At 40.6% G+C, this 13,462-nt stretch overlaps 1 protein-coding gene across 1 annotated transcript in view; it reads left to right on the top strand.

Moving 5' to 3' along the window:
* Nucleotides 1–459: 459 nt before the first annotated feature.
* Nucleotides 460–13,462, top strand: part of ca10a (carbonic anhydrase Xa) — a 451,583-nt gene continuing 438,580 nt past the window's right edge. The window contains exon 1 of the mRNA XM_047377235.1: nucleotides 460–1,069. Within this exon, the coding sequence (XP_047233191.1) occupies nucleotides 1,006–1,069 (64 nt within the window). The 5' untranslated portion in view covers nucleotides 460–1,005. The remainder of the gene's footprint in view (nucleotides 1,070–13,462) is intronic.

The following is a 13,462-nucleotide window of genomic DNA, read 5'->3' as shown; positions in this document are numbered from 1 at the left end:
GGTCTCCTATCAGCATGCTGTCTTCACTGAGCCTTGTTTTATTCGGGATACTCAGATACAGGGCGCGATGGGTGTCTGTGGTGAAAAGACGAAGCAGCGTCACTTATACTATCTTTAGATACAAAGCAACCGGAAACTGTGCGGCTGTGTATAAAAAAATAAAAGCACACAGAAACTACCACTGACCGAAGAGTACGTCATGAATAAAAAGTTGTAAATGTATAGTAAGTAAAGAAAAATCCGCTTTGTTTTTGAATAGTGCAAAGACAACTTCTCTCTGGGTCCTCCATCCATTTACCTCCCAAAACTGAAACGTACACGAAGAACATTTTTTAATTAAATATTGTTAATTTAAGATCTAAATATTTCTTGAACTCGATTCGAAGAAAAAAAAAACTTTTAATTTGAAAGCACGTTCCGGAAGTTTAGTTAGCACCCTGTTCAACTTGATGCTGGCACGTCCCGGTGACGCGGAGAAGTCTAGATCAGAAGCTTGCACCTGGTGCGAGTTTTTGCCGAGTTGTGGTTTCTCCTCCAGATGTTAGACGGACCCCACAGGTATCCCAGTAGCTATAATAAATCTGCCGTTTTTATTTTTACTATCTCACACTTTCCCGCGAGCGAAAAAAAAAACACGATAAGATTTCTCTGAAGCGCTCCTGAGGACGGGATGTCCGCTGATGTGTAAAGCGGACGGCACCGGATGGATGAGCGGACGGATGGATGGATGCACTGGAATATTATAATGAACTAACTGTTTGAAGGGATCTGTTGTTCTTGGATGTTTCTCTCTGGAGTTCCTGATCTGTGAAAACCATCTCCAGTCCTGAGGATCTGATCACCTGCTATGCGTCTGGTGTGGAGAATACCTGGCGGAAGGTGTGCAGCGGGATTCAGCCTGACAGGACACAACTTCAGCATCTGATAACCTAAAGCCCTGCGCAACATTCGTTTTGCCCCAATTTTTTTCCAATTGTGTGCGTGATGCGCGTGGAATGAGGACAGATGATGGATGTAATTTGGGAGATATTGATCATTCTTCACGCGAACGTTATTGTGTGCATATCAGGTGAGTCGCTTGCGCCTTTCTGGGCAGGTGCAATTAATACAGGCAGACATAACAGATGTTTTGCTGAGATTTAGAAAAGAGATTATGGGACTTTAGGGGCTGATGTGTGACGGGGGTGGGGTTGCTTGTTGAGAAGTGTGTGTGTGTGTGTGTGTGTGTGTGTTTGCGCTCGGGCATACTGCGGGTTGTTCATCAAGATGAAACCACTATAATGCGTTTTGGGACGTACTTTGACACCTTCAGATTGTGTCCCAGTGTGTCTTACTTACAGCATCAATCACTCTGCATGTGTGCGGGTGATTATTTTGTTTAAATGAAAACATGCGCTATGTTTTCTCCAGTTTCCAGGGCCGAATGCGCAGTCCTTGACGCATGTATGACTCGTTTGGACTTCAAAATATTAGGAGTCCCAAAGAACACGTTTTGTTTGGACTATATTTTTCCTTTCTAATTCATCTAGCCCCCTCTGGTCCAACTAAAGCATTTGCGCCCCTGAAACTTCTGAGATTGGCGCTTTAGTGCGCAGCGCACTCTGTGGTGTTGTTGCGCTTTAAATTCTGTGTTAACGGGTTTAGGCGTGCTGAAGCCCTTTTGATTATTTCCTAACTTCTCTGTAGTTCAGTATACATGCACCTTTTACCCGGTTTGTTCATTGCAACCCCACTGGCCGCGTGGATGACTTCTAACTTTTGACTTTTGTTGAAACCTCGTTGGAAATTTGTAAGTTGTAAATATAAGGCAGGTGCTTTATTCTGTGTTTCTAAATTACGCAAATTTGGGAAATTATAGCAACTGAATATATATATATATACTTCTTAATGAGGATCAGTAAACATGATTTGCCCCACCTTTCTGCTTGTCTGTTTTTCATCTCCCCGTGGAATAGCTTAAAAGTTCATAGTTAAATTGAGAGATTCTTCTGTTTTCTTCCCAAATTATTTACCATTAACTTGGAAAATTTGATTGTAGAACGTCTCACTGGCTTCTTTATAAATATGGTCCATACTCTTCTGTTAAATTGTAGGTAGACATTTACTGTGATACATTTTGATGTTCAGCAGCTGCTGTTTTTCTTTTTTTCTTTTTTATATTTCCCATAAATTGTAAAGTTAGATTAAACGCAAGCCAAGATCATGGTAAAGGTCCGAAGCAGCTTCTTTAGATCAAAGAAGAAACTATGAAAAAATGACTTATTAAGCTAATAAAAAAAATAAAAAGCTTTTTCAATTCTAATTGATTTCAAGTCAGGTTTTTCTCAGGGATCTATGACATCGATGGGATAATCATTGAATGGATAATATTATGCTACAGTAATGGGACACAAATAAAATTGTACATGTTAAGATACATACTGGAAAGCACATATACTTAACAGTATTTCAGCAGTATAATAGCTTCACGGAGAAGACTGTGATGCAGGGCGGTGCTGCTTTTGATGTTGTGATGGTACTTTGTCTGATGGCAGCAGGTTCATTGGGAATGTCTATGACAACTTTCAAAGCTCTGTTCCTGCATATATATATATATATATATAAACAGTGAAAATACCCTTTTCACCAGAAAATATATATTATACTTAATTACTTAATTTCTGATGGCTTTTTCTGTGAAAAGGGTATTTTCTCTGTTTTTGGTTAGAAGTTCTATGGTACATTCATTTGTTACACCAATTATAAAAGGTCCAAGCTAGATTAGTATAACTGTTTTAGAGGTTTAATTTTCAGTAAAGCTTTGTGAAACAAAAGGGACAAATATGTCATCCAAAACTACCACTAAGCCTGACATGTTGTCAGACTTGTGGCACTAAACATTCTGCAATCACCAGTAAGAACATTTCTGTTTAATTCCAGGCCCGAGTGTCGTTTTTACTTTATCAACCTTGGTTAGATTGAAGCTGTTTGGTAAACTGTATTCTTATCCTTAATGTAACATTTTTATTTTTTTTTTCATCACAACATTATTACAAATCAGTATGAAGGGTTTGCTTGCAACAGATTTTGCATAGTTTTGGTTTTTTGTTACATCAAGAATTCCCCATATCAGCTGAACACTCAGACTGAAGTACACATTCTTCCTTAACAGTGAGTTATATTATTATAGAATTTAAAGAGGGGATTGAGGATTTATATATTTTTCAAAAACTGATTTTTTTACAATGATTTTGGTGACATGTAATCAAAGATTCTAATAATCACTGTTATGTCTATTTTCTAATCATTAGGTAAAGAAACCACAACAAAGACAAAAATAACAACCATAAAGTGCCATTACTTAAAGAGAGTTTTTTTTCGTGATGGGAACAAAGAATCATCTGTAATTTGAAGAAAGGGCTCACAGTCTTATTTTCACGTGGGACTGCACATTTGCAAGAGGAAAATCAAAAGAAAAACATAAATTCAAACAGTAAGACACCTGGGTCTGTCAGCGTTTCACACCAGAACCTGTGCCGTTGAGGTGTAAGGAGTCCCTTGTGTGGATCAGAATCTAGCTCATGTTAACTCATTTGGATTGCTGCCCACGCAGAATTGCTAATCTCTGCACAGGCAGCTGTTGATTCAGCCAAAAGGTTACTCAGACTGCAATTTGCAGATTCACAAGGGATCTTTGGACATGTTGGTAAGGGAAACAAAACAATATTTTTGCAGAAATTCAAATGGAAAAATTATGCAATAATGCAAAGCGTGCAGTGCACAAAAATGACTAGGTATCGAATCTTGACTAACTTTTCAGGCTTGTTTTAAGTTCAGCTGAACTGAACTTGATTCTGTTGTCTGTTTCTTGTCCGAGTCATGAGTCATCAGTGTTTGAAGATAGCAGTTAAGAGAACAGCATGCTTTCAGCCTGATCACAAGCCAGAAGAGAATTTTAGAGTGAAAATACTGGTTAAAGTAATTCAACAAAAGCAAAATGTTCAGATCAGAGGTATTTGTATGCACTTTATGATGCTAACATTATTAACCATTCTGAGTGTCGTCCAGGATTCCTAAGTTTTATGTTTTGTGACCCAGTGTGTTTGCTAACCTTTTACAAATGTGCATCATCTGTACTTGTTTGATTCAAATTTGGCTACTGAAAACCCTCATTTAGATACATTTGCGACTTTTACTAATTGAATGATTTTGAATGATGACTGGAGTAATGGTGTCATTTTTACACACTCAGACTGCATAGAGCTGTATTTTCAGTGAGCTGTACAGGGACATACATGGATTGAAATCCAGCTAAATCAGATTTCTTAAGATGTCTGTTATGTAGCACAGTGGCATGGAATTTGAACATGACTCTCATCGGTGCCAAGACTTAAATCTCTGATGCAATTGAGAGCCAGAGCTTGGTACTGCTTTCACAGTGGGGACACTTGATTGGTGGAGCTCCTACGGTAAGTTTGAGATAAGATTTAAAAACAAAACCTTTTCAGTTGTGTAATTGTAATAGAGTTAAAATGTTTAAACATAACAATAGAAACAAATAATTAAAATGTCCACTTAGCTGTGACAAAATAGCTGGTGAATTAGTAAAACAAATTACTACTACAGATTATTGCAGAAACAATTAGAGAGGTAATGATTACATGATTACATTACACACTGAAGCCTGTGACTTCTTGCTGAGATTTTAACTGGCGACACACAATACAGACACCCATCTGATCAGCATACAAAGCAACAAATGAAACTGAAAGAAATTCACAGTTATTCTGTCAAGATTAGTCATACAGTGAAGCACCAACTGTGTGAGGTTTGATATGAAGTCACATCACCCAGTCGTGACTTCTTCCTTGAGTTGGAATGGTTCTGAAACTGAAGAGTCGGAACTCCCAAATGTTCATGTAAGGAAAACCAGCACATAATACATACAGTGCAGAACTGTAGTTGATGTAAACAGCCACAACCAATTTACATTTGTTTCTACAATTTCAGTCCATATCTGAATCGTGTTTTCACATTAACCCAAGCACTGCAATCCACTTGAAATTAAATTAAATCATACAGGGGTTGGACAATGAAACTGAAACACCTGTCATTTTAGTGTGGGAGGTTTCATGGCTAAATTGGACCTGCCTGGTAGCCAGTCTTCATTGATTGCATATTGCACCAGTAAAAGCAGAGTGTGAAGGTTCAATTAGCAGGGTAAGAGCACAGTTTTTCTCAAAATATTGAAATACACACAACATCATGGGTGACATACCAGAGCTCAAAAGAGGACAAATTGTTGGTGCACATCTTGCTGGCGCATCTGTGACCAAGACAGCAAGTCTTTATGATGTATCAACAGCCACGGTATCCAGGGTAATGTCAGCATACCACCAAGAAGGACGAACCACATCCAACAAGATTAACTGTGGATGCAAGAAGAAGCTGTCTGAAAGGGATGTTCGGGTGCTAACCCGGATTGTATCCAAAAAACATAAAACCACGGCTGCCCAAATCACGGCAGAATTAAATGTGCACCTCAACTCTCCTGTTTCCACCAGAACGTTCCGTCGAGAGCTCCACAGGGTCAATATACACGGCCGGGCTGCTATAGCCAAACCTTTGGTCACTCATGCCAGTGCCAAACGTCGGTTTCAATGGTGCAAGTAGCACAGATCTTGGGCTGTGGACAATGTGAAACATGTATTGTTCTCTGATGAGTCCACCTTTACTGTTTTCCCCACATGCGGGAGAGTTACGGTGTGGAGAAGCCCCAAAGAAGCGTACCACCCAGACCGTTGCGTGCCCAGAGTGAAGCATGGGGGTGGATCAGTGACCATTCTTGAGGACCATGTGCATCCAATGTTTCAAACATTGTATCCTGAAGGCGGTGCCGTGTATCAGGATGACAATGCACCAATACACACAGCAAGACTGGTGAAATATTGGTTTGATGAACATGAAAGTGAAGTTGAACATCTCCCATGGCCTGCACAGTCACCAGATCTAAATATTATTGAGCCACTTTGGGGTGTTTTGGAGGAGCGAGTCAGGAAACGTTTTCCTCCACCAGTATCACGTAGTGACCTGGCCACTATCCTGCAAGAAGAATGACTTAAAATCCCTCTGACCACTGTGCAGGACTTGTATATGTCATTCCCAAGACGAATTGATGCTGTATTGGCCGCAAAAGGAGGCCCTACACCATACTAATAAATTATTGTGGTCTAAAACCAGGTGTTTCAGTTTCATTGTCCAACCCCTGTAAGTATCACCATTCACCAAGTAGCAAAGCATGCCTTCATTTCTGCTGCCACCCTAATGCTTGATCTACGCAAAAATATATTAGATATGTGGTAAAATTACAGCACAGCTTCATTGTGCTTTCTATTTCTATTCTATTCACAGTAGAACTGCAACAACAAGCTATTGAAAGATTCTCTAATTTGAAGAATTGTCACCCCAAAAGATTTTATGAATAAGCCTTTCACATTATAAACACAATTTTCTCGTACTCGTACTCGTCATCTTCCGCTTATCCGGGACCGGATCGCGGGGGCAGCAGACTCAACAGAGACGCCCAGACGTCCCTCTCTCCAGACACCTCCTCCAGTTCCTCCAGGGGGAGCCCAAGGCGTTCCCAGGCCAGCCGAGAGACATAGTCCCTCCAGCGTGTCCTGGACCATCCCCTGGGCCTCCTCCCGGTGGGACGTGCCTGGAACACCTCCCGAGGAAGGCGTCCAGGAGGCATCCGGTATAGATGCCCGAGCCACCTCAACTGGCTCCTCTCGATGTGGAGGAGCAGCGGCTCTACTCCGAGCCCCTCCCGGATGGCCGAGCTCCTCACCCTATCTCTAAGGGAGTGCCCGGCCACCCTACGGAGGAAACTCATTTCAGCCGCTTGTATCCGGGATCTCGTTCTTTCGGTCATGACCCAAAGTTCATGGCCATAGGTGAGGGTAGGAACGTAGACCAACCAGTAAATTGAGAGCTTTGCTTTTCGGCTCAGCTCTCTCTTCACCACAACGGACCGGCACAGCGCCCCCATTATTGTGGCAGCCACACCGATCCGTCTGTCGATCTCCCGCTCCATTCTTCCCTCACTCGTGAACAAGACCCCGAGATACTTAAACTCCTCCACTTGAGGCAGGAACTCCCCTCCAACCTGAAGAGGACAAGCCACCCTTTTCCGGTCGAGTACCATGGCCTCGGACTTGGAGGAGCTGATCCTCATCCCAGCCGCGTCACACTCGGCTGCCAACCGCCACAGCGCATGCTGTAGGTCTTGGCTACAATTTTCTCAATTCAGTTTATTTATATAGTGGCACCTTATAGCAAATGTAATCTTAAGACTCTTTAGTAGAAGAACACATCCTATGTATATACAGAACCATAAGTTCAATGCAATCATATAGACAGATTCAAGTGTAATAGTCAATTATATGTATTCCAATGTGATCATAAAACAATGCAAAAGTTATATTAAAGCTGTAGTAGGTGACTTTTGTAAAAATAAAAGTTTTACATATTTGTTAAAACTGTCCCTATGTCCTAATAGTAAAATATTAGACAGATGATCTGTGAAAAAAAAAAAAAAAATCAAGCTTCTCTGGCTCCTCCCAGTGGTCCTACTGCCATTTGCAGAAATACACCGCTCCGGGTCAGGAACAACCAATCAGAGCCAGGAGGAATGTCTTAGCAATATCAATCATCCTTGTGTACTCGCTGCTCATCCCCCTCCCACAAGCTACAGATTGCCGGTATGGTGCAGTTGTGCTAATGACGGTGGAAAGAACCTAGTGTTACAGGAAAGCTGCCAATTTCTAGAGTGGCACCTGCTCAGAAAACAAATACAGATAAACAGAAGGAGACCGCTGACAAAAACCATTCACGGCAGGCTCCGATGTGGGAGAGGAGCTGTGGGGGAAGGGCTGTAGCACAGCAGAAAGAAATGAGGCAGGATTTGTAAGATGTACTTGTTCACATTTTCAGGCTAAGTCCACAGTTTTCTCAGAACTCCCTATTGCAGCTTTAAGGTGTGAGCTTGATGGGGTCTCTTCCCTTCACTGCGGGCAGCCACACCCGCATCACTTTCCTCTGCTCTACTCTGGTTTTTACACTGCAGACTGGGCCCTCTCACAATCCTACGGCCAGGACAACAGATCATTTTTCCTATCCCCCCCAGCAGCAGCCCTGGGTGGACCTTTTGTCTAAATGCACACGATACCTCTGCTTAGTTTGAATGAATGGTGTCAGCCGAGAAAGAAATATCAGTGTTTCTAGATTTACATCTTATTTTTGTGCAGCTTGATTGTAGTTACATGAACACACAAGTTCTGTTTGCAAACATTAAGCCCCTGCAAATAGCTTTGTGAATTTGCCGCTCTGTCTAGAGGCCATCTGCAGTGATTTGTTTTTTTTTTATTTATTTTTCCTAAAACAAAGCTCTCCTAATACCTAGTACATTGACAGAAACATGAAAACAAGTTCCTTTTACATCAATATAGCTAGAGATTTCTAGAGCAGGCTTACCAGCTGATACTGATTTCCATGTATTCGTCCACGATTGTCCTGATCATTCCGATTTTCTTTCGCCGATACTTTAGAACTTATAAACGTTTTGTTGATTAACATAAAATGGTATGCTTGTTCCTTTGCAGTTTAGTGATTGTATATCCAGCAGACAATAAAGCGCTTTAAAGTACATGGAGGTTCATTTATGCATTTAAGACCACAAAGAGTGGGAGCTTTCAGTGCTGATGTATTTAATAACAAAAAAAAATAAATCATATCTTTCAGTATTTTTCTGCTGAAAAAGAGAAAATTGGCCAATTTCCCTTAGTGTGATTTAATCATATTCATTTACTTTATAAAAATTATCTTACTGTTTGTTTTTTATTCCAGTCCTCTAAGCACCTTCTCTGATGAGCTCAATGTCCATTGTGATATGACACTTCTTCCATTGTAGTTTGAAAACATTTCAGGGCATACCAGCAGGAAGTTTTGTGTCAGCACCAATGGGCTTGGACTGTACAGTACAAACAAGAACTCAAGGATTGCTTCTGAATAGACTAATGAAAATCACTAGATTAGTGAATATATAAAAACAAAAATGGTTCCCAACATGTGCTCGACTTGAAAAGTAGGTTTGTTCAAAATTCCTTTAGAGTACAACTACAGGTCCTTCTCAAAATATTAGCATATTGTGATAAAGTTAATTATTTTCCATAATGTCATGATGAAAATTTAACATTCATATATTTTAGATTCATTGCACACTAACTGAAATATTTCAGGTCTTTTATTGTCTTAATACGGATGATTTTGGCATACAGCTCATGAAAACCCAAAATTCCTATCTCACAAAATTAGCATATTTCATCCGACCAATAAAAGAAAAGTGTTTTTAATACAAAAAACGTCAACCTTCAAATAATCATGTACAGTTATGCACTCAATACTTGGTCGGGAATCCTTTTGCAGAAATGACTGCTTCAATGCGGCGTGGCATGGAGGCAATCAGCCTATGGCACTGCTGGGGTCTTATGGAGGCCCAGGATGCTTCGATAGCGGCCTTTAGCTCATCCAGAGTGTTGGGTCTTGAGTCTCTCAATGTTCTCTTCACAATATCCCACAGATTCTCTATGGGGTTCAGGTCAGGAGAGTTGGCAGGCCAATTGAGCACAGTGATACCATGGTCAGTAAACCATTTACCAGTGGTTTTGGCACTGTGAGCAGGTGCCAGGTCGTTCTGAAAAATGAAATCTTCATTTCCATATCTTCATCTCCATAAAGCTTTTCAGCAGATGGAAGCATGAAGTGCTCCAAAATCTCCTGATAGCTAGCTGCATTGACCCTGCCCTTGATAAAACACAGTGGACCAACACCAGCAGCTGACACGGCACCCCAGACCATCACTGACTGTGGGTACTTGACACTGGACCTCTGGCATTTTGGCATTTCCTTCTCCCCAGTCTTCCTCCAGACTCTGGCACCTTGATTTCCGAATGACATGCAGAATTTGCTTTCATCCGAAAAAAGTACTTTGGACCACTGAGCAACAGTCCAGTGCTGCTTCTCTGTAGCCCAGGTCTGGGGAATGCGGCACCTGTAGCCCATTTCCTGCACACGCCTGTGCACGGTGGCTCTGGATGTTTCTACTCCACACTCAGTCCACTGCTTCCGCAGGTCCCCCAAGGTCTGGAATCGGCCCTTCTCCACAATCTTCCTCAGGGTCCGGTCACCTCTTCTCATTGTGCAGCGTTTTCTGCCACACTTTTTCCTTCCCACAGACTTCCAACTGAGGTGCCTTGATACAGCACTCTGGGAACAGCCTATTCGTTCAGAAATTTCTTTCTGTGTCTTACCCTCTTTGCTTGAACGTGTCAATAGTGGCCTTCTGGACAGCAGTCAGGTCGGCAGTCTTACCCATGATTGGGGTTTTGAGTGATGAACCAGGCTGGGAGTTTTAAAGGCCTCAGGAATCTTTTGCAGGTGTTTAAAGTTAACTCGTTGATTCAGATGATTAGGTTCATAGCTCGTTTAGAGACCCTTTTAATGATATGCTAATTTTGTGAGATAGGAATTTTGGGTTTTCATGAGCTGTGTGCCACAATCATCTGTATTAAGACAATAAAAGACCTGAAATATTTCAGTTAGTGTGCAATGAATCTAAAATATATGAATGTTAAATTTTCATCATGACATTATGGAAAATAATGAACTTTTTCACAATATGCTAATATTTTGAGAAGGACCTGTATTTTTTCCCTTAAACATCAACTTTTATGACCAGATATCTCCTTTGTGTTTGTATTTAGAAAGATTGATAAATAGGTTTTTTGTTGCAAAGTTCCCATCTGAACAGAAATACTAAGTTTTCCATTGCATGTAGTCCTGCTTTTAAAGCTTCACTCTCTGTTGTTTTGTACTCAAGTTAATAGAATTCACTCTTGAGAGACCTAAGATGAATTGGTGGGAATTCAGGGATTCTGTTTTTCACCAGCACGTTTTGATCATTTGCCACTTTAGTGGCCTGATGTTATGTTAGTTTAAGGTCTCCCTCAGGGACTCATGAAAGATTTTCCAGATTCCTTTTTTGTTTTCTCATAGATTTTTTTTTTCTTTTTATGAATTTCATTTACGGCAAACATACTTCTGAAGCTAAAAAGTACCCTGCACAAAAAATTAAAAGAACACTTTGAAAACACATTAGATCTCAATTAGAAACAAATCATACTGGATATCCATACTGATATGGAATGGATAATGTGCTAGGAACCAACACCAGACCTACACAGACCCACCACCAAACCACCACCTGCAATGTTGCAGGCAGCATAACATTCACTGCAGCTTCTTCCGACCCTTTCACGTCTCTCACATAAGCCAAGAGTGAACCTGCTCTTTTTTGTGAAAAGGATGGGGCCCAAGTGCCGAACCTGCTAATTTCGGTGTTGTCTGGCAAATGCCAATCGAGCTCCCTGGTGCCAACCAGTAAGCACAGGTCCTACTAGACGATGTCAGGCCCTCAGGCCACCCTCATGAAGATTGTTTGGTCAGAGACATTCATGCCAGTGCCCAACTGGAGGTCACTTTGTAGGGCTCTGACAGTACTCATACTGTTCCAAAGGAATAAATAAATAAAATAAAAATGGTCTGCACTTATATAGCATCCTATGGTGTCCCCAGAGACTCCAAAGCACTTTACACAATCAGTCATCCACCCATTCATACATGGACAGCATGGTAAGCAACATTGTAGCCACAGCTACCCTGGGGTACACTGATAGAAGTGAGGCAACCATACAATCAGCGCCACAGAGCCCTCTGATCACTATCAGCAGGCAAGGTGGGTGAAATGTCTTGCCAAAGGACACAACTACAGTGAAAAACAGAGCAGGGGTTTGAACTGGCAACCCACCAGTTACAGGACAAACCTCTACCACTCATGCCACCATTGCAGGTACCAGTTCACTTCCAGGAGATTTGTGTCACCTGGACAAATGCAAAACTACTGAGAAGCAGTACTAGAAAATATGGGAAAAATGTTTGCGGCCTGCAAAACCATTCCTGTTTTTGGGGTTGTGTCATTGTTGCCACTTGTGTGCACCTGTGTTAATTTCATTTACACCAAAACAGTGGACACTGATTAACAACTCCCTCTGCTACTCATCTGATCAGATCAATGTACAAGAAGTTTAACTGATTTGATATCACACACTGATTAAAAAGTGTCTGCTTAATTTTATTGAGCACTTTAGTAATGTGCCAATCAATCAACCAGCAATGGAAACAATTTTCCCTGTATTAGCTCTTAGGTATAAGTGACTTGTGGAATTCAGAAAAATCTGATTTCTTTTTCTTGTCCAAGTGCACCATAACTGAAAACTTCCAAACTTTTCAGTTTAACACATAAACAATAGCATGTTTTTAATACCCTTTTTTAGTTTAGTTAAAGTCAGATAAGGCTAAGGGATAAAACACAGGTTATTTTTAAAGCGGCCCATTTTTCTTTTATGGTCAATCTTTGTTCCTTTTAATTGTCGAATTAAGACAAAGTTTACACAGACAAGTTTGTAAAGGCTTCTCCTTAGAAAGAAGACAACAATTTGACAAATCTAGGTTGGCAGGTCAAAAACAAAAAAGAGAGTAAAACACTGTTTATAGTCTGTCTGCTATAAGGTATCATGTTGTATTGTGGTTCATTATTATTTTTTCCAAATCAACAGAGAATTTTAATAAAATGTAGTCAATATAAGTTTAAACAAAAACAACTAGACAAAAATATGTAATAGTAACACAAGTGAATGCTATTGTTTCTATTTTTCAAAACTTGCGAACTATCCATTTCAGTGGGTAGGAAATAGCTACTGTTGTGTTTCTGACTTGACTGGTAGACTAGTGTAGACTCATCAGTCTCGCATGATTGGCACCATGGCTGAGCTCCTCTTCTGCACACCCACCCACACTCCCATTTCTCAGCAGCAAGCAGTTACGTCTACTTAACACATGGGGGGGTGTCAACTCCCACTTGGCTCTAAATGCATAAAAGCTTTTGACATGTTCAGGGCAATACTGACAGATACATTATATTTTATTTGAACGCTTGCCTGCCCAGTTGTTTAATGCCATCCTGGGCTACTGCCCAATTGGCCCATATCAAAAACCTCCAATACCTCTGTGTTTTACTCTGACTTTATGGAGATAATACATGTTTTGTTGTGGTTGCAGTCAATCATCTATTAAAGTAACTTACAGAAACCCATAAGTCTTACAGTCACAGATAAATTGTTTGACCATGTTTATAGTCTTAATAATACTATAAAAAAATTACAGGACCTGACAAGTTTTATTTTCCCTTCACCCTAACTGAACAAGAATTATGACAACTTGGTTTTCTTTAGATGCACATAAAGATCAATTGAGTAACCTTTTAAGTAAAGTCTTTCTTCGATTAATTGTGAGATTCGGTACATGT

This window comes from Girardinichthys multiradiatus, chromosome 10, assembly GCF_021462225.1.
Source record: "Girardinichthys multiradiatus isolate DD_20200921_A chromosome 10, DD_fGirMul_XY1, whole genome shotgun sequence".
Classification (NCBI taxonomy): domain Eukaryota; kingdom Metazoa; phylum Chordata; class Actinopteri; order Cyprinodontiformes; family Goodeidae; genus Girardinichthys; species Girardinichthys multiradiatus.
This window is presented reverse-complemented; position numbering and strand designations above follow the sequence as displayed.